At 41.2% G+C, this 22,842-nt stretch overlaps 1 protein-coding gene across 2 annotated transcripts in view; it reads left to right on the top strand.

Annotated features, from left to right (window-relative positions):
• Nucleotides 1-22,842, top strand: part of LOC106572010 (ras-specific guanine nucleotide-releasing factor RalGPS1) — a 284,633-nt gene that overhangs the window by 106,279 nt on the left and 155,512 nt on the right. For both annotated transcript variants that reach the window (XM_014145707.3, XM_014145728.3), the window contains exons 5-7: nucleotides 1,381-1,464; nucleotides 13,645-13,734; nucleotides 18,838-18,930. In XM_014145707.3, the coding sequence (XP_014001182.1) occupies nucleotides 1,381-1,464; nucleotides 13,645-13,734; nucleotides 18,838-18,930 (267 nt within the window). The remainder of the gene's footprint in view (nucleotides 1-1,380; nucleotides 1,465-13,644; nucleotides 13,735-18,837; nucleotides 18,931-22,842) is intronic.

Below are 22,842 nucleotides of genomic sequence, written 5' to 3' on the forward strand. Positions count from 1 at the left end.
TGAATTACTCTTGTTGTTCTCATCCTCATGTAGTTTCTTATACAGTGCCTTCAGAAAGTATTCACACCCCTTTGACTTTTTCCATATTTTGTTGTTACAAAGTGGGATTAAAATTGATTTAATTGTCTTTTTTTTTTGTCAACGATGTACACAAAATACTCATGTCAAAGTGTAAGACGAATATATCTTGATTAGATAAGTATTCAACCCTCTGAGTCAATACATGTTACAATCAGCTTTGGCAGCGCTTACAGCTGATTTGTTTTTCTGGGTAATTCCTTAAGAGCTTTGTACACATGGATTGTACAATATTTGCACATTATTGTTTTAATTCTTCAAGCTCTGTCAAGTTGGTTGTTGATCATTGCTAGACAGCCATTTTCAGGTCTTGCCATAGCTGAAATGTGCTTGAAAATCTAAAACTCTAACTAGTCCACCCAGGAACATTCAATGTAGTCTTGGTAAGCAACTTCAGTGTATATTTGGCCTTATGTTTTAGGTTATTGTCCTGCTGAAAGGTACATTCATCTCCCAGTGTCTGATGGAAAGCAGACTGAACCAGGATTTCCTCTATGATTTTGCCTATGCTTAGCTCTATTCCGTTTCTTTTTTATCCTAAAAAACAGTCCTTAACGATTACAAGCATACCCATAACATGATGCAGCCACCACTATGCTTGACAATATGAAGAGTGGTACTCAGTGATGTTGTTGGATTTGCCACAAACATAACGCTTTATAATCAGGACATAAAGCTAATTTCTTTGTCACATTTTTTGCAGTTTTACTTTTGTGCCTTATTGAAAACAGGATGCATGTTTTGAAATATTTGCTCAAATGGATATTCAATGTCTTTTTTTTCTGCCAATGGGTGTTCTTCTTTGCGAGGCATTGCAAAACCTCCCCGGTCTTTGAGGTTGAATCTGGTTTGAAATTCACTGCTTGATTGAGGGACCTTAACAGATAATTGTATGTGTGGGGTACAGAGATGATGTGGTCATTCAAAAATCATGTTAAACACTATTATTAATAGTGAGTCCATGCAACTGATTATGTGACTTGTTAAACATATTTTTACTCCTGAACTTACTTTGACTTGCCATAACAAAGGGGATGAATACTTATGGACTCAAGACATTTTCATCTTTTTAATTTGTATTAATTTGTAACAATAAAATAAAAATAAAAAACATATTTCCACTTTGACATTATGGGGTATTGTGTGTAGGCCAATGCCAACAAATCTCAATTTAATCCAATTTGTAACACACTTTTTTTTTGGGGGGGGGGGGGGTGAATACTTTCTAAAGGCACTTTAGCTCCATCATTGTTCATTGTTGAGTTAGCCATCACATTGATTGTGTGTTTTGTTGTGTTGCAGGAGCTGGCTAGCTGTGGATGGAACAGGAAGGAGAAACACCGGCTGGCGCCCAACGTGGTTGCGTTTACACGCAGGTTCAACCAGGTGAGTCCTTCAAGAATTCTTATGAAGACATGTTTCTATGTTGAATGATAGGTTCACAAATACATTCACATCATAGACCGGAATGTTTAGGTTTATATTATGGAATATAACAGAGTAGCTAGGTTTATATCATGGTTTCCTGAGTTGTAGTGGGAGGACCACACACCATGTTGGTTATTATAGCAATATTTGCGCTTAATGGTGTTTTAACCGAGTCCTTCAAAACCCCATTTGTTTTTGAAAGACAATTAAAATACATAAAATGTTACCACAGACAACAGACGCATATACCAAATTGCTGAGGATACATACACAAAGAAGTCAAGAGACTTGTTTTCGTTGTGGTCCTTTTTTTAAAAATGAGATTTGAAGTCTTCCAATATATATTTTTTTCTTTTACGCTTTTCCGTCACAAAATGGCCCGGGCTTCAAAGCTTTGCATGTGGCTCAGTTGGTAGAGCATGGTGTTTGCAATGCCAGGGTTGTGGGTTCAATTCCCATGGGGGGCCAGTACGGAGAAAAAAAAATAAAAAAATGTATGAAATGAATTGAAATGTATGCGTTCACTACTGTAAGTTGCTCTGGATAAGAGCGTCTGCTAAATGACTAAAATATAAAAATATATAAATATCGAAGGCTTACCGTGTTACGCTGGCTCTCACCTCTGTTTCTGTGTGTCATTGGCTCCCACTTGGTCCTGTCTGTTGGGCTCATACCCTCTGCACCTTAGATCTCAAACTGTACCCAACTGGTGACGGCTATGCCATTTAAACTATTATCGGCCTCGCGTGTGTTGGCTCCCTAACTGGAAACACAGGGTGGAAATACTATAAGTCGATCTCACGGGCGGTTTGCCAGCTTGTTTCTTTTTCTCCCTTTCTTTGTCCCCGTCCCACCCCACCCCCTTTTTGTCTTATCTCTGTCTTTTATTGGCAGTCGGCGGGTACAGATATAGAAATAAATAAAGACATTTGAATTCATTTGAAACCCTGGTTGTAATCTGAAGAAAACTTTGGTTTTGAATGTGATCTCTTTTAATGTGAGGACGGACACTGCGTAGTCCGAGCGAAGCTGATGATGACATTTCTCAGCGACTGCCGATCCTGCTGGACACAGCTCTTCAACAGGGCCGTTAATTATCCCCATGTTGGGTCTCATGGACCCATAACATGCTCATGGTGACAGCCCTGTAGGCAGCTCCCTACTCAGTGATCTAATGGAAATAGACTGGTCCATTCACCACTGTTATTTTGGTAAAGGTAGAATACATTTTGTAGGATTTTGTAGAACGTCCATACTTATTTGCGGGAAATTGGAACTAAAAAAGACACACTCGGCGCATATTCCATTTTTTATTTATTTTTTGTCTTCCCCTGGAAGGCATTGTGCAGTCCAAGGCAAGACGTGCAATTGCATTAATGCCAAAATACAGTTATTGACAGTAATTTAATTGCTGTAATTGGCCTGTTTAATCTCACATATTTCTAACTTCAATGCTATTCCTTTGTTTTCAGTTGCGTAAGTACGAATGTAATTTTCTCAAATGAGAACTTATGCTTATTTTCCCAGTCCTCATTTTTGCTAAGTGCAATTTAGAAGCATGTACTTGGATTGCTGATATTTTGCCATTTACGTTTATGATCTATTTATAATGGAAGCATTTGTTACCATTTCAGCCAAGTCATAACTAGAAACAGATCGGGCGCACTTTGAAATAAATCCTCCGTTTTTTTCCCCCCCCCCATTTGTTGCCAAAATGGAAGAGTGCTGAGTTAACTTAAATAAACATCCATATTTAGACTTAAATGACTTAAATGACCATTCTCTTAGCTGGTGGTTGGGTCTGTTTTTATGACACTATTAGGCCAAACATGACTAGCTGCCTCCATGGTTCTAGAAAGATGTCCACACATGTAAAGGAAGGTTGGGTGCTTGTTGAAGGGTCACATGCATACACCGCCATAGGCAAGAGAGAAAGAGATCCTCTGAAAGATCCCAATGCCTCCTCCAGCTTCCTTTTACATCCTTGTCCACCGAAGGACATCTGGGGACTGTTTCACGAGCATGGAGGGTATCTGGGATTCTCTCTTGGATTCCCTTAAACACTTGAGATGTTGACTGTTGCATGACCACTGAAGCATAATCAGCAGAATGGTTCAAACCAATCACGCAACAGTTTTTTTATTTTTTATATCGTCTTGGAAACGGGAGAAACAGGATGTAAACTTTCAGTCGCTGATTGGCGAGGAATTCAAAACCTTTTTAAACAGTAAGTCCCCTATTTAGGGGACTTTAAGCAGTTCTCGACCATTTCCGACCGACATTTTTGTGTACAGTGTGCTCTGTGAACGGCGCAACTTCAATTGCTGTGAACTCTGTGAACGCTCTGGTTGTCCCGCTTCACATTCTGCTCTCCACTCTCATCTGAGATGCAATATGTGAAATCTGACACCTCATTTGAATAGGGAGCGACGCATTATGTTTTCTGGCCTATCCATACAAAGGATCGATTTCCTCTGCCTGTGAACCTCGCAGCTCCGCTTACAATACGGCATATGAAGTGGAGGAGCCTAGCGATTGCAGCAAAGCAGCATCATCTTGTTGTGAAGTTCGCAGAAGATTTCAAACTAATTTTGTAGAATTGAAACAAGACCTCTTTCTCTTGGTCACAGAGGGACGAAATCACTAGGTACTTAAAGATGAAGTTGTGACGAGTCATAAGCATTACTATGTGTTGTTTATGGCCCTCATGATAATTACTTTTATGTATGTCTATTTAGGCGGAAGTCTACATTTTGGCATTAAATTTAGCAGGTTTAAAGGAGGTTTTCCTTTTCGCTGTAGTGTTGCACACAATGGATGTGTTTTGATTACGGCTTGAGAAATGGTAGGTTTGCTATATCCCTCACCCGAAGTCCTGAGGGGAAAAACTGTTATTTCACAACAGACAGAACCGTAATTGTGATGCTATTGGTCCTGGTCATGTTGCTGGACTCGTTAAGATATGGATTTGTGTTCTTTTGTATAAAATGTATTACATTTATTTCTTTCAGATTGATCCCGTGTTGCATTACCATGTGTTGATGTCTGTTTAATTTCGGTTCCATTCTCCTCTGTGGGTTCATTTCCTGGGAGCATTTTAGCTGGGATGAAGCCATAGTTTGAAAGGAGACATCGCTCAAAGATGCTCCAAGGAGTGGAGTGATATCAACCATGTTATTAACGTCAATTGTTCTAATGATACATTCCTGGAGGTTTATGTTGACCTAAGGAGTGAATGATTGATGACACTGTGGGATTACACTGAGCTCCTTTTTAAGTGTCTCTTGGCCTCAGCTGGGTGAGGCCTCAGCTGAGATAAAAATGGCATGTTGTCATAGCGAGTGTTGATTCTATTGAATCATCCCTTCCATCACATGATCAACCTCAGAACTCACTCATTCACAGCACTCCACTTCCACTCTAGAACTTGTGGGGGTTCCCTGGCAGGTGGAGAGCTTTGAGCCGCAGTAGCCGGCCACAACATTCACGGAAAGAATGATGATAGTGTTAGGGGGGGGATACTCTCCAAGTTGCATATCGGTTTCCCCGTTCTCTCCTCCACTCCTCAAGGCCCTGTTGCAGAACCATAGCTAATTCCTCATAGGTACCCAGGATACAGGGTGACCTTAGAGCTTAGTGAGAGATTAGACCCCGTCCAACACTCAACGTCTCTGGCGCCTCCTCAAAGGGCTTTCGGATAAGTGTCTCTTTAGCTCTTGAGCAATGGACCAGTTTGTGTCAAATGGCAACGGTGGAAAGCAGCACAGTGGATGATGTAATGAGTCTTTCAACTCGGTGCCTTTTTTTTTTTTTTAGGTCCCTCGTGATCCAAGCACATTGCTCTCATATCCATCTTAAGGCCTAGTTTGAAAGGTGTAACATTCAGATCAGTCCCGTCCTCAAGCCAGAGGTTTAGCTCATTGCAATTTTGCTGCAGGTTACCGATTTTTGAAAAGGGAGTGTTAGACTGACCACCACCAGACCTTCATTGTGGTGCTAATTTAGGTGAATTTTCTCTTTTTAAGTGTCCCTTTGACATCAATGCATTACTAAGTGAACATTTTATCTAAATCAAAGTTAGGATTTACAGCTGAATCAAGAAGAATGAAGACCATTGAACAGCTTCCCAGACCGTAGGCCAAAGAACAGTGCCAGTTAAATGAGAGAGATCACTTTTTTTTTTTTTACTCCAATCTGTATTTTGGGATATAAATGGCATGTTATGGAAGTGTCCAGAACCTTTTTTTGTGAGATATCACTTACCCCACCAGCAATAGACTTCCTCATACTCGTTCTGCATTTACAGGGGCACAGAACAAAACGTGAAAAAAGGCTCCAAAAACACGGAAATACATCCTTTTAGATGTTGGACACATGAAATTGTGTCATTCCGAACTTTATCCACAACGTTAAATTCCAGTTTGTTGGACTTGAGCAATACTTTTACGTGTGCATGCTACACAGAGAAGTATTATGAAGGATCCCCATTAGCTGTTGCCAAGGCAGCAGCTACTCTTCCTGGGGTTTATTATGGATTCCCATCTAGCTGTTGCCAAGGCAGCAGCTACTCTTCCTGGGGTTTATTATGGATTCCCATCTAGCTGTTGCCAAGGCAGAAGCTACTCTTCCTGGGGTTTATTATGGATTCCCATCTAGCTGTTGCCAAGGCAGCAGCTACTCTTCCTGGGGTTTATTATGGATTCCCATCTAGCTGTTGCCAAGGCAGAAGCTACTCTTCTTCCTGTGGTTTATTATGGATTCCCATCTAGCTGTAGCCAAGGCAGCAGCTACTCTTCCTGGGGTTTATTATGGATCCCCCATTAGCTGTTGCCAAGGTAGCAGCTACTCTTCCTGGGGTTCAGCAACATTAAGGCAGTTATATACAATTTAAAATATTACAGGACATTACATTTCATAATACTTTATCCAATACATTTAGTGTGTTTCCTCAGGCCACTACTCCACTATCACATACAATACTGTTCAAAAGCACAACTGAGCAAGAGTACAAGTACATTAGTGTCTAGTTTGAGAAACAGATGCCTCACAAGTCCTCAACTGGCAGCTTCATTAAATAGTACCCGCAAAACCCCAGTCTCAACGCCAACAGTGAAGAGGCGACTCCAGGATGCTGGCCTTCTAGGCAGAGTTCCTCTGTCCAGTGTCTGTTCTTTTGGCATTCTAATATTTTCTTTTTATTGGCCAGTCTGAGATATGGCTTTTTCTTTGCAACTCTGTCTAGAAGGCCAGCATCCCGGAGTCGTCTCTTCACTGTTGGCGTTGAGACTGGGGTTTTGCGGGTACTTTTTAATGAAGCTGCCAGTGAGGACTTGTGAGGTGTCTGTTTATCAAACTAGACACGCTAATGTACCTGTCCTCTTGCTCAGTTGTGCACCAAGGCCTCCCACTCCTCTTTCTATTCTGGTTAGAGCCAGTTTGCGCTGTTCTGTGAAGGGAGTAGTACACAGTGTTGTACGAGATCTTCAGTTTCATCAGAAAGTTATTTGTTTCTGGCCATTTTGAGCCTGTAATCGAACCCACAAATGCTGATGCTCCAGATACTCAACCAGTCTAAAGAAGGCCAGTTTTATTGCTTCTTTAATCAGAACAACAGTTTTCAGCTTGTTAACATAATTGCAACAGGATTTTCTAATGATCAATTAGCCTTTCAAAATGATAAACTTGGATTAGCTAACACAATGTGCCATTGGTTGCTGATAATGGGCCTCTGTATGCCTATGTAGATATTTCATAAAATAATCTGCTGTTTCCAGCTACAATAGTCATTTACAACATTAACAATGTCTATACTGTATTTCTGATTAATTTGATGTTATTTTAATGGACAAAAAATGTGCTTTGCTTTCAAAAACAAGGATATTTCTAAGTGACCCCAAACTTTTGAATGGTAGTGTGTCTGTAATGCAACATCCGTGTGTGTGTGTGTGTGTGTGTGTGTAGAGTCCGTCTCTTATCATGCGTCTGTGCCGGTGTTTGTGTTTCTTCACAGTCCCCGCTGTTCCATAATTTGTATTTTTTTTAATGTTTTTTTAAATCTAATTTTACTGCTTGCATGAGTTACTTGATGTGGAATAGAGTTCCATGTAGTACTGTGCGCCTCCCATAGTATGTTCTGGATTTGAGGACTGTGAAGAGACCCCTGGTGGCATGTCTTGTGGGGTATGCATGGGTGCATTCAATACCTCTCATAAATACAAGTAGTGATGAAGTCAATCTCTCATCTACTTTGAGCCAGAAGAGATTGAGATGCATATTATTGTTAGCTCTCTGTGTACTTCCAAGGACCAGCCGTGCTGCCCTGTTCTGAACCAACTGTAATTTTCCTAAGTCCCTCTTTGTGGCATCTGACCACACGACTGAACAGTAGTCTAGGTGCGACAAAACTAGTGCCTGTAGTACCTGCCTTGTTGATAGTGTTTTTAAGAAGGCAGAGCATTGCATAAAAATGGCCCCGAAGAACATGGCTGATGTTTTACATTCTCCCAACCAATTGCAATTTTGTTATTTTGCGTTTTGTGTAACTTATTTTTTTTTACTTATTGTGTACATAATGTTGCTGCTACCGTCTCTTATGACCGAAAATAACTTCTGGACATCAGAAAAGCGATTTCTCATCGCGGACTGGAAGAAACTTTTTCCTTTAACGAGTCCGACGAGAAGGATATCCTGCTTTCACTGGAACATGCCCAGATCATGCATTTTGCGTGAATAAAAGACACTGGAAAAGGGGACGCAGATCGTGGATCCTTCTGAGAATCCGGAGGCGAGCACGTAAACTCCCAATGCCTTCCATTCTTCTTGCTAATGTGCAATCATTAAAAAATAAAATTTATGACCTAATATTAAGATTATCCTAAAAACTGCAACATCTTATGTTTCACCGAGACATGGCTGAATGAGGAAATGGACAATATAGAGCTGGCGGGATTTTCCATGTACCGGCAGAACAGAGACGCTACCTCTGATAAGACGAGGGGTGAGGGTGTGTCTTTTTGTCAATAACAGCTGGTGCCCGATGTCTAATATTAAAGAAGTCTTGAGGTATTGCTCGACTGAGGTAGAGTACCTTATGATAAGCTGTCAACCGCACTATCTACGAAGAGTATCTGTATTATTCGTAGCCATCTATTTAGCACCACAAAGCGAAGCTGGCACTAAGACCATTCTCAGCCAACTCTATAAGGCCATAAGCAAAGAAGAAAATGCTCACCCAGAAGCGGCGCTCCTAGTGGCCGGGGACTTTAATGCAGGCAAACTTATATCAGTGTTACCACATTTTTACCAGCATGCCACATGTGCAACCAGGGGAAAAATAAATCCTAGACCACCTTTACTCCACACAAATAGATGCATACAGAGCTCTCCCCCGCCCTCAATTTGGCAAATCTGAACATAATTCTATCCTCCTGATTCCTGCTTACAAGCAAAAACTAAAGCAGGAAATACCAGTGGCTCGCTCAATGCGGAAGTGGTCAGATGATGTGGATGCTACACTACAGGACTGTTTTGCTAGCACAGACTGGAATATGTTCCGGGATTTATCCAATGGCATTGAGGAATACACCACCTCAGTCATCTGCTTCATCAATAAGTGCATCGATGATGTCATCCCCACAGTGACTGTACGTACATATCCCAACCAGAAGCCATGGATTACAGGCAACATCCGTATTGAGCTAAAGGCCAGAGCTGCCGCTTTCAAGGAGCGGGAGACTAATATGGACGCTTATAAGAAATCCCGCTATGCCCTCAGACGAACCATCAAACAAGAAAAGCGTCAATACAGGATTAAGATTGAATCCTACTACACTGGCTCTGACGCTCTTCGGATGTGGCAGGGCTTGAAAACTATTATGGACGACAAAGGGAAACCCAGATGCAAGCTGCCCAGTGACACGAGCCTACCAGACGAGCTAAATGCCTTTTTTATGCTCGCGTCGAGGCAAGCAACACTGAAGCATGCACGAGAGCACCAGCTGTTCCGGATGCCAACGCTCTCAGTAGCCGATGTGAACAAACTGTTTGAAATTCACTGCTAGACTGATGGACCTTACAATTATCTGTATGTGTGGGGTACAGAGATGAAGGTAGTAATTTAAAAAATCATGTTAATCTTACATCTAGACGTTCCGCTAACGGAACACCTGCTCCAATATCCAATGATAGGCGTGGCGCGAAATACAAACTCCTCGAAAATCCGAAAACTTCCATTTTTCAAACATATGACTATTTTACACCATTAAAGACAAGACTCTCCTTTATCTAACCACACTGTCCGATTTCAAAAAGGCTTTACAGCGAAAGCAAAACATTAGATTATGTCAGCAGAGTACCCAGCCAGAAATAATCAGACACCCATTTTTCAAGCTAGCATATAATGTCACAAAAAACAAAACCACAGCTAAATGCAGCACTAACCTTTGATCTTCATCAGATGACACTCCTAGGACATTGTTATACAATACGTGCATGTTTTGTTCAATCAAGTTCATATTTATATCAAAAAACAGCTTTTTACATTAGCATGTGACGTTCAGAACTAGCATTCCCACCGAACACTTCCGGTGAATTTACTAAATTACTCACGATTAACGTTCACAAAAAACATAATTATTTTAAGAATTATAGATACAGAACTCCTTTATGCAATCGCGGTGTCCGATTTTAAAATAGCTTTTCGATGAAAGCACATTTTGCAATATTCTGAGTAGATAGCCCGGCCATCATGGCTAGCTAATTTGACCCTCACCAAACTCAGATTTACTATAAGAAAAATTGGATTACCTTTGCTGTTCTTCGTCAGAATGCACTCCCAGGACTTCTACTTCAATAACAAATGTTGGTTTGGTTCCAAATAATCCATAGTTATATCCAAATAGCGGCGTTTTGTTGTGCGTTCAAGACACTATCCGAAGGGTAAAGAAGGGTGACGCGCCCGGCGCGTTTCGTGACAAAAAAATTCAAAATATTCCATTACCGTACTTCGACGCATGTCAAACGCTGTTTAAAATCCATTTTTATGCGATTTTTCTCGTAAAAAAGCGATAATATTCCGACCGGGAAACCCTGTTTTTGTTCAAAGACTGAAAATAAAAACATGGAGTCGTCTCGTGCACGCGCGCACCAGTCTCATTGTTCTCAGATCGACCACTTACCAAATGCGCTACTGTTTTTCAGCCATGGCCTGCAAAGTCATCATTCAACGTTCTGGCGCCTTCTGACAGCCTATGGGAGCATTAGAAAATGTCACGTTACAGCAGAGATCCCCTGTTTTGGATAGAGATGATCAAGAAGGCCAAGAAATAGTCAGAGAGGGCGCTTCCTGTTTGGAATCTTCAGGTTTTGGCCTGCCAAATGAGTTCTGTTATACTCAGACACCATTCAAACAGTTTTAGAAACTTTGGAGTGTTTTCTATCCAAAGCTAATAATTATATGTATATTCTAGTTTCTGGGCAGGAGTAATAATCAGATTCAATCGGGTACGTTTTTTATCCGGCCATGAAAATACTGCCCCCTATCCATAACAAGTTAAACACTACTATTGCACACCGAATCAATGCTACTATTATTTGAGTTTTTAAGCACGTTTTACTCAAACGTATTTAGGCTTGCTATAACAAAGAGGTTGAATACTTATTGACTCAAAGACATTTAAACTTTTCATTTTTAATTAATTTGTAAAAAATTCTAATAACATAATGCCACTTTTACATTATGGGGTATTGTGTGTAGGCCAGTGACACAAAATCTCAATCAATTTATAATTCAGGCTGTAACAGCACAAAATGTTGAAAAAGTCAAGGGGTGTGAGTAGTTTCTGAAGGCACTGTAACGTAATAACATGAACAACATTGTTTTCTGGTGAGGCGATATTGATTTCTCACGGTTTCCGCTGTGACAGTAAGATTGTTGGTTTGAGAGGATCCTCAGTGATTTGCTGATGTGAGTCCCAGGAGAACTACCTCATCTTCAGTTGGAATGGCTAACACCAAAACATTTCTGAGAGCCTAGTTTTAAAATGTTTTATAAATCAACAGTGGATAGTTAAAATGTTTGGCTTGTCGATGAATAGTTCGAGGTATTTTTTTTTTTTTTTTTACTGATGCATAGTGGGACTTTAATGTTTTCTTTTATCAATGAATAGTGGGAAGTTAAAATGTTTGTTTTATCAATGCATAGTGGGTAGTTAAAGGGTAAGTGGGTAAACGGACATTGTAGTGCGATTTCTCTCTTTCATATTTGACTATGGTTTGAAGTAATCCAATCAACAGTGGGAGTCTCGGCTGATGCCTGGGCAGTTTTAACATGGCAAAGTGTATAGACAGGTTTCCTTCTCTTGTACCATAACAAATTGTATATTACTGTATCCCTGCATCTTGATAGATTAATTGCATAGGTGCATGATCATGTAGTCTGCTTCACGTTGTGTTGTGTTGCACCCAGCATCGGTTCCACCCATGAGCCATACATATATTATACATGAGGGTTAAGTTCCCCATGTTTGCAAGCAGACAAATGTTCAGTCATGTTTGAGGCTAATTCACCTTTAAACCATGAACTACTTGCACGGGCCCCATAACCATTCAAAGATTTAGAGTGAAAATAGACAGGCCCATTCCAGACAGGCCCATTCCAGGGTTCCTATTCAGGGCTATAGACAGGCCCATTCCAGGGTTCCTATTCAGGGCTATAGACAGGCCCATTCCAGGGTTCCTATTCAGGGCTATAGACAGGCCCATTCCAGGGCTAGTATCTGAGAAAAGCGTTGGAGCTAGAACAAGCCCATGGGGGACCCGGCAGGAAATATGTCAAGATGGTTGTCTGTCAAATGGAGGCTTCCCAAGCTTACAGGTGGAAGTCTCAGGATCTGTCTTAATGGTGTTCAGTTGTAGGATCTCTGGTTTACCCTGTGGTCTCTGTTTCCTCCAGAGCTGTTACAGTAAATCTGACATAGGCCAGAACCAGAAGGTTATAGCAGGGTGTCTTCCTGTCAAAAACCTAAACCTGTCGTAACAGAAAGGAACTGTCCAGTCAGAATCAGACAGCAGTTCCTGTCACGGTGATAGCCAGTTGAGCTGCGTTACAAGCAAAGTTTAATTTATATTTTCCAGTGAAAACTAAAAAGCAGAGCTTTTGCCCCCACTTGATAAAGGAATTAGCCTTCGAGCATAATAAAACTGTCAGATGTAGGTGAAAAGGGCAAGTTGTTGTCAAGAACGGTTTGGATTCATCATGCGTCTCTCCTTGTGTTCTCATGTTCACATGGGTGAAATAACTCTGTGGTTTGCAGAAAGCCGTCATCTACAGTTTTACACACAATACCACTGCAAATGCCCTTTGTTAAACTCATTTGGGGTTTGGGAGGCTCTGCCAAGCTAAGCCCATGTGGATGGCACACAGTGTTTGCGGCACAATTACAATCAAGGAAACCAAATGGCTTTTAATGGGTTTCCATGTCTAGTGTTATTGTGGGTTTTGCTTGAAATTTTCTTCCCTTTTATTTTTTTATTTTTTTTGGTAAATTCAGAAATGAGTTCTCCTTAAGCTAGTGGTTTTTGTCAATTGAATTTCCCTCCAGGCCTCTAAGGAGATTCATGGACCAGACCTTGTAGGGGTTATGAGCTTGAGTGAGCGTCCCCTGTGTTGCCTTGCCCATTTCTGACAAGACATGCACAGACTCCAGCTGCTATTGCTTTTAATCCCAAAGTTAGCCATGAGTGACTACCGCTCGCTAACCACAGTGTTAAGTGAGTGATTCTCACTAGTGCCTCTAATCTGATCAGCCACAATGGCTATGGAACTGGTGAACAGCAGAGAACAAGTCTCCTGACTTGGGGAACTGTGTAGAGGTAGGCCTATTCCTTCCTGGTTGGTCCTTGGGGTCTGCATACCCCCTCCCCCGCTAGACTAACTACTAATTTACCAATCTAAAAATGGGCATAATTTGTCTAATTTTCTGTAATAATGGTTGTCTCATTGAAAAGAATACCATCTGGTTTCATCCTGCTGTCATGAGTCGGTAATGTGAATCTAGACTGATGTCTAGATTGTGTGCGTCTTTTAATACTGTTCTCCATATGTATACTCAGTAATAATGTACTTCTTGTTTTTTGCAGGTTAGCTTTTGGCTGGTGAGAGAAATTTTGACAGCCCAGACACTGAAGATCCGAGCAGAAATACTGAGCCATTTTGTTAAAATAGCCAAGGTGAGTTCACTCCATCAGACCACTTGGCCACTGAGAATATTGGTTCTAGGGTGAATGAGAAAATGGTGTGAATATTCCTTTCTTTGTAGCCATACTAGTCAACCAGTTTTATTGAGGAAACATCCCATCATCGCCTGCTGTTCCATAACGCAAAATGTTGTTGTGAAATCCAGAGGTTCTCCTGGCACAGACACTACAAACCAACCTTTTGAGTAATACCTCCAATGTCCACTAGGCCTTGAGGTTCACACCAATACTGCTGTCCCTATGGACCCTTGTTCACTCTGAGCTCCCCTCGGTTCACCATTTAATTCATTCCAACACTGCCAAGATGTCTCACACTCAAACCCTAAACGTTGATTTGAGTAGATCTCCCCCACCCCCACACATACACAGTTAATCTGTAATACTATACACAGATATTCAGTTTGATTAGTTCACCGTCAACTGAACATGTAGCAACTAAGTTTTCCAGTGAATTGAGGGTAGTTAGCTAAAGTACTATGACAACAGTTTAGTGTATTGAGGGTAGTTAACTAAAGTACTATGACAACAGTGTATTGAGGGTAGTTAGTACTTTAGCTATGTCAACAGTTTACAGCAAATTGAGGGTAGTTAGCTAAAGTACTATGTCAACAGTTTATAGTGTATTGAGGGTAGTTAGCTAAAGTACTATGACAACAGTTTACAGTGTATTGAGGGTAGTTAGCTAAAGTACTATGTCAACAGTTTGCAGTTGCCACCAAAACAAAGTGTTAGTTTGAACCTCTAAAAATCGTCTAGGGAGTTATTGACATTACGTGGGACTATAACCTGTTGTACAGGGTGTCTTCCGTCTATGCTGAGGTCCTATTTATACCACCAGGCCATCCTGGTGTGTTACCCGTATGGTTGGCCCAAGCAACACACGGGACTTAAATACCACGTAGCAGTGTCCTTTCCGAGGATCAGGTTGAGAAGTGTAGGTATGAAAATAAACGATATTGCAGATGTTTAAAAAAAATAATGTTTTATTCAAACAGACTTCTTGAATCTAAGGTACAAAATGTTAAGTATGACGTTTTGGTTTTTTCCAGCTGTATGATTTATGAATGAATAGCTTAATTAATCATAGTGTGTAGTCATCAACATTAAAACACTGTGGCAGCGCTTTGGTTTTGATCTGGCCAAAAAAAAATGTTATACTCCAATTCCGTCGAGTAGAAAAGTACCTGCATCATGTGCTGCTTTGAAACGAGGTGCTGCTTTGAAACAAGGTACTGTTCATCTTGCTCAGCACATCTATCAAGATTTTATTACAGCGCCATAATTATAGGCCTTTTTTTGATCCGTCTTAGCTCATTAATCGGCGCCATACATGTAATTCTCTTCATCTCTTTCGCGTTATTCCCTCCCCACCCAACTTGGTCACCTGTACGTGTCACGCGTTGTTATTTCTCTATCAAATAAAACCCAATTTTAGTGAGGAAAAATATGCTGTGAAAAATGCTGGTGGCATATGACATGAACATGGGCTAGCCTTTCAGATAGTTTAGAGCTTTTGAATGGTGAACCAGAACTTTGTCTAAGTGTTTTCCAGAGCTCATAATTCACAAATACTTACGTTTTATTTATCTGAATAATGGTTCACAGTGGAATAATTGAACCCAACATGTTTCTCTTGTTATCTTCTGTGACCACATCTGTAAATCAACTGGAATGCTATTCTCTGATTTCAAAACCAGACCACTTGAATGAATCTATAAATATTATCCCCGGTACAACATTTTCACGTTAAGGTTGATGTCAAGAATTGGATTGGCAATTGTTTTTTCTGAATTCATTGTTATAGCTTAACCCCAATGAAGGCAACCCTCCAGTAATGCATGTGGTGTTCTCTAGTTCTGACGGCCCACTGTCAAAGCCAAACAATCACCCAGCAACGGATTTAAAGGGATACTTCTGGATTTTATCTACTTCCCCAGAGTTAGATGAATTCGTGTATACGATTGTTATGCCTCTGTGCCCAGTATGAAGGAAGTTAGAGGTAGTTTTTGTGAGCCAATGCTAACTATCATTAGCGCAAAGACTGGAAGTCTATGGGTAATCTGCTAGCATGCAGTCATGATCTAAATGAACTCACCTTTTGACAGACTGTTGGTCCACATGAAAATGATTCACTCACCTTTTCTTTTTCTTTTTTTTAAGTGAATTTCAAATGAATCATCACTGTATTGGTTTCCCAGAAACAATCAAACATGACTTATAATGGCCTCTAACAGTGCCCTGCTGGAGTGAGATCCAGCTTACTTAGTGGTCCTCTAGGACCAGAGTTTTGAGGGGAACACACTACGCAGGGTTTATTAAACTGGGTCAGGACCCAAAGTGGGCCCTGGACATGAGAGGTGGGTCATGAGTTATGAGAATACATCTATAATCACACACCATTTCTTGTTAATTTGGATCGTTGGAGGACGGTCAATTTCTCATTTTGGTTTCTGGAGCTGAAAAAGGTTTAAGAACTCCTGGTCACGTTAACGCCAGCGTATTAGAAGTAATGAAGAAAGCAGACACACCAATGACAAAAAAACAATAGGTTCTCTCTCTCTCTGTCCGGCCACAGTCCAATCAGGGAGCTGCAGCAGTGAGAGTACCTCCCAGAGGTTATGGTGTGGGGGTGGAAAGAGCTTAGTGGAACCATGACATCATCATGGACCAGGAAAACAGCAGCAGGTATATTGACCATTGGAAATGGGGAGGATTTTAGAAATACCAAAAACTGTCAATCAATTCAGTTGGAAATAGGAGAGAGAATTTAATATTTATCTTCTCATTCAGCTAATAGTAGAAAAACGGACTAATTTAAAACTCATGAGGACAGAAGTATTAGGTAAATTTTTTTTTAGATGTGGTTGTTGCCGTAGGTTATTCTAGTCAACAGGTTATGGGTCAGTTTCATGTTACCTTCAGGAGTCTGATTCCAATTTGTTTATTTTTATTTAAACTTTAACTAGGCAAGTCAGTTGAGAACAAATTCTTATTTACAATGACGGCCTACCAAAAAGAAAAAGGCCTCCTGCGGGGACGGGGGCTGGGAATAAAAATATAGGACGAAACACACAACAGTACAAGAGAGACGCTACATAAAGAGAAACCTAAGATGACAACATAGCATGGTAGAAACACAACATGGTAGCAGCACAAAACATTATCGGGCACAGACAACAGTACAAGAAGGTAGACACAACAATAAATCACGTGAAGCAGCCACAACTGTCAGTATGTACGTCCATGATTGAGTCTTTTTGAATGACGAGATGGAGATAAAACTGTAAGTGTTTTATTTTACATTTTTTGCAGCTCGTTCAAGTTGCTAACTGCAGCGAACTGAAAAGACGAGCGACCCAGGGATGTGCTATTTATGGATGTATGATTCACTAGACTTTTCAACGAGGACTGTTTTCAATTCATATGTTGCATTTCAGTGAATTTCAATAGATTTTAGAATGAATTCACCCTAATCCTGATATCCAATGGTGGCTGTCTATATTAGACTAAGAGCTAGCACATGTATATGGAGACCTGTATGATTTTATTCACAAAGCCAAGTATTCATTCCTCTGGTTAGGCCATTAGTTCTCTCTCTTTCTTGTTTTCTCTTTAGATTTAACTTTTCATCAGCACAGTTTTTAAATCTCTTGGATTATTATTCCAGATGTACTGTATAGTGAGGCATTTTTTCTTATGTTGACTGTATACTTCCAACAGTTTTGGATTTGAAATCAAGCAAGTGACCTATGAGGTTAAAGTGCAGACTGTCAGCTTTAACTTGAAGGTATTTTCATCTATACTGAACAAGACCATCAACGTAACATGCAACAATTTCAAAGATTTTACTGAGTTACAGTTCATATAAGGAAATCAGTCAATTTAAATAAATTAGGCCCTAATCTTGTGATTTCACATGACTGTGCAAGGACAAAGCCATGGGTAGGCCTGGGGAGCCAGACCCACCCACTGGGGAGCCAGACCCACCCACTGGGGAGCCAGACCCACCCACTGGGGAGCCAGACCCACCCACTGGGGTGCTAGGCTTAGCAAATCAGAATGAGAATCTCCCCACAAAATGGCTTCATTACAGACAGCAATACTCCTCAGCACCACCTCAGATGATCCTGCAGGTGAAGAAACCGGATGTGGAGGTCCTGGAGTGGTTACAGGTGGCCTGCGGTTGTGAGCCCGGTTGGACGTACTGCCAAATTCTCTAAAATGACTTTGGAGGCAACTTATGGTAGAGAAAAGAACACTGAATTCTCTGGCAACAGCTCTGGTGGACATTCCTGCAGTCAGTATGCCAAGTGCACACTCCCTCAACTTGAGACATCTGTGGCATTGTGTTGTGTGACAAAACTGCACATTTAGTGACCTTTTATTGCCCCCAGCCCAAGGTGCACCTGTGTAATGATCATGCTGTTTAATCAGCTTCTTGATATGCCACACCTGTCAGGTGGATGGATTTTCTTGGCAAAGGAGAAATGCTCACTAACAGGGATGTTAACTAATTTGTGCACAACATTTAAGCGAAATAAGCTTTTTGTGGAACATTTCTGGGATCTTTTATTTCAGCTAATGAAACATGTCACCAACACTTTACATGTTGCGTTTAGATTTTTGTTCAGTATTTTTCGGTGAATCGTTTAGAAATTATTCCCCCTATTTTAAGGGAGCAAAATGTATTGGGACAAATTCACTGTGTATTAAAGTAGTAAAAAGTTAAGTATTTGGTCCCAAATTCATAGAACACAATGATTACATCAAGCTTGTGACTCAACACATTTGTTGGATGCATTTGCTGTTTGTTTTGGTTGTGTTTCAGATGATTTTGTGTATATTAATATACATTGTCCTAACCTGAGTGGCAGATCTGTTTTTGCTCTCTTGCAAACCCCTTAAGGAATTGTCATGCCAAACATATATATTTGATGTGATAATGAATGGCAAGGAGATGGTAGAAACAGATCTGGAACCAGGATAGCGTTTATATATATATATATATATATATATATACTATCCATTGTTTTGTTACTATTGAGGGTATTAAATATACCGTGCTTTTCCTTTCAGAAACTGTTGGAACTGAATAACCTCCACTCTATGGTGTCTGTGGTGTCAGCCCTGCAGAGTGCTCCCATCTTCAGGCTGAGCAAGACCTGGGCGGTAAGACCCTATGATCCAGAACTTTCTTTGTATCTTATCTTGCCTTCCCTGTAGCTCAGTTGGTAGAGCATGGTGTTTGCAATGCATGGTGTTTGCAACGCCAGGGTTGTGGGTTCGATTCCCACGGGGGGCCAGAACTAAGAACAGATATAGCCCTTGGTTCACTCCAGACTTGCCTGCCCTTGACCAGCACAAAATTATGAAATGTAAGTCGCTCTGGATAAGAGCGTCTGCTAAATGACTAAAATGTAAAATGTAAATGTAAATCTTGTACTAGAACTGAATGGGAATGTAGTAGAATAGTTCTCAACTGGTGTCTCACAAAACTTTCACTTATCTCGGTCATTTTTTGGAACATTCACTTATAAATGTGACCTGTGGAATGTACTGGGAATCGGATTTGGGAGCCTGGTGGCAGTCAGATAAAACATTAAATGGTTACATCTGTGTGGTTGTTTTAAAGTCCAGTGTGCTCAGGCTGCTTTTGTATTTGTATCATTTAAAGGGGCGTGCATCACGAACAAAGTCATTTTACTTTGCCTGAGTCATTTATTTCTTTAATATACAGTGCATTCGGAAAGTATTCTGACCCCTTGACTTTTTCCACATTTGTTATGTTACGGCCTTATTCTAAAATTGATTAAATTGTTTTTTTCCCCCCCTCATCAATCTAAACACAATACCCCATAATGACAAAGCAAAAACAGGTTTTTAGACATTTTTGCAAATGTATTAAACTATGACGTTTACATAACTATTTAAACCCTTCACTCAGTACTTTGTTAAAGCACCTTTGGCAGCGATTATAGCCTTGAGTCTTCTTGGGTAACATGCTACAAGCTTGGCACACCTGTATTTGCAGAGTTTCTCCCATTCTTCTCTGCAGATCCTCTCAAGCTCTGTCAGGATGGATGGGGAGTGTCGCTGCACAGCTATTTTCAAGTCTCTCCAGATATGTTCGATCAGGTTCAAGTTTGGACATTGGCTGGGCCACTCAAGGACATTCGGAGACTTATCCCTAAGCCACTCCTGCATTGTCTTGGCTGTGTACTTAGGGCCATTGTCCGGTTGTAAGGTGAACCTTCGCCCCAGTCTGAAAACCTGCTCCAGAGCGCTCAGGACTTCATCAGGGATCTCTCTGTACTTTGCTTCGTTCATCTTTCCCTCAATCGTGACTAGTCGCTCAGTCCCTGCCCATGCTTGGTGGTGGCGCTTGGCATTCAAGCCAAAGAGTTCGATCTTGGTTTCATCAGACCAGAGAATCTTGTTTCTCATAGTCTGAGAGTCCTGTCGGTGCCTTTTGGCAAACTCAAAGTGGGCTGTCAGGTGCCTTTTACTGAGGAGTGGCTTCTGTCTGGCCACTCCACCATAAAGGCCTGATTGGTGGAGTGCTGCAAAGATGTTTGTCCTTCTGGAAGGTTCTCCCATCTCCACAGAGGAACTCTGGAGCTCTGTCAGAGGGACCATCGGGTTCTTGGTCACCTCCCTGACCAAGGCCCTTCTCCCTTATTGCTCAGTTTGGCCGGGCGGCCAGCTCTAGGAAGAGTCTTGGTGGTTCCGAACTTCTTCCATTTAAGAATGGAGGCCACTGTGTTTTTGGGGACCTTCAATGCTGCATACATTTTTTGATTCCCTACCCTAGATCTGTACCTCGACAAAATCCTGTCTCAGCACTCTACGGACAATTCCTTCGACCTCGTGGTTTGGTTTTTGCTCTGACATGCGCTGTCAACTGTGGGACCTTACATAGACAGGTGTGTGTGCCTTTCCAAATAATGTCTAATCAATAGAATTTACCACAGGTGGACTCCAAGTTGTAGAAATGTCTCAAGAACGATCAATGGAAACAGGATGCACCTGAGCTCAATTTAGTCTCATAGCAAAGGGTCTGAATACTTATTTAAATAACGTATTTCTGTTTTTTTAAATCTGTAATATATTTGCAAATATTATTAACCTGTTTTCGCTTTGTCACTATGGGGTATTGTGATGTCACTATGGGGTATTGTGATGTCACTTTGGGGTATTGTGTGTAGATTGCTGTGGATTTCTATTTATTTACTACATTGTAGAATAAGGCTGTAACGTAACAATGTGGAAAAAGTCAAGGGGTCTGAATACTTTTCAAAGGCATTGTACATTTAAAAACACTAACGTGGTTGTGTACAGTTTCTAAAGTTTTCCGTTTGGATTTTAAGTTCCTCAGTTCTCACTAAATGCTCTTAGTCACAACTTCAACACGTATTTAAGTCCCAGAGCTCATTTAGTTAACTACACTGGTTGACTGAGGTGGTTATAAACCCTGGTTATTAGATCACATTATTGACATGGCAGCCCATTCGCAAACGGCGCGACTTGTACTTTGAGGTGCTGAGCACTTATCTACTCCGTCTCTCATATCCTGTCCTCAATAAAGCACCACAGCCGTGGGGAGCCGAGCTGATCACACTACCTCACACTTGATAACCCCTGGCTTTGATTTGATTTGATTCTAATCAACACTATCACCCAAATGACGTCAGTTTTGCAGCAATCTTTACACATGCAGTCTAATGCAGTCCCAACAATGCAGTGTTCAATATCAAAGGTGAAGGAATAGAAAGTCCAGAATAGAAACAAAAAATGAGCACCGAATCAATATTAGGTCCAATATGGACTCAAAACACCTGGATGCTTCTTAGCACTTAAGCGTCTACATTATTTAGCTTGTATTTGGGTGTTCGATACAATTGTTATCCTAAAGCGCAAATGTGGAAGTAGAGTTATGTGTTGTATACTGTGACACTATATACATATAGTTAAGCAATAAGGCCTGAGGAGGAACTACCCGAATTATAATTGGATTTTAAGCTGAACGGCACCCTGGCTCACCTATTGCTGCTCTTTTGAACCTATGATCACTCGGCTACACAGCTGATGCCCCCTGGACTGTTTCAATGACACGGTACCTCATTTTGTTCACCTGTCGGCCCCAGCCTCGAACTCAGGTCCTGTATGTACCGAACTGACCCACTCTGCTCATTCATCACCATTTACCTGTTGTTGTCTTAGCTCTCCTGATCAACACCTGTGATTGCTTTATGCCTCTCTCTAATGTCAATATGCCTTGTCTACTGCTGTCTTGGCTAGTTCTTATTGTTTTATTTCACTGTAGAGCCTTCAGTCCTGTTCAGAATGCCTTAAATAGCTCTTTTGTCCCACCCCACACACATGCAGATACCTCACCTGGCTTAACTGGTGCCTCCAGAGACGAAACCTCTCTCGTCACTCAACGCCTAGGTTTACCTCCACTGTACACACATCCTACCATACCATTGTCTGTACATTATGCCCTGAATCTATTCTAACACGCCCAGAAATCTGCTCCTTTTATTCTCTGTTCCAACGCACCAGACGACCAGTTCTTATAGCCTTTCTGGTGATGTAGAGGTTAACCCAGGACCTGTAGCCTGGGTTCCACTCCTATTCCCCAGGGGTATCATTTGTTGACTTCTGTAACCATAAAAGCCTTGGTTTCATGCATGTTAACATCAGAAGCCTCCTCCCTAAATGTGTTATATTCACTGCTTTAGCACACTCTGCCAACCCTGATGTCCTAGCTGTGTCTGAATCCTGGCTTAGGAAGGCCATGAAAAATTCTGAAATTTCCATCCCCAACTACAACATTTTCCACCAAGATAGAACTGCCAAAGGGGGTGGAGTTGCAATCTACTGCACAGAGAGCCTGCAGAGTTCTGTCATGCTATCCAGGTCTGTGCCCAAACAGTTAGAGCTTCTACTTTTAAAAATCCACCTCTCCAGAAATGTCTCTCACCGTTGCCGCTTGTTATAGATCCCGCTCAGCCCGCAGCTGTGCCCTGGACACCATATGTGAATTAATTGCCCCCCATTTATCTTCAGAGTTTGTACTGT

Source organism: Salmo salar, chromosome 01 (assembly GCF_965601325.2).
Source record: "Salmo salar chromosome 01, fSalSal1, whole genome shotgun sequence".
NCBI lineage: Eukaryota > Metazoa > Chordata > Actinopteri > Salmoniformes > Salmonidae > Salmo > Salmo salar.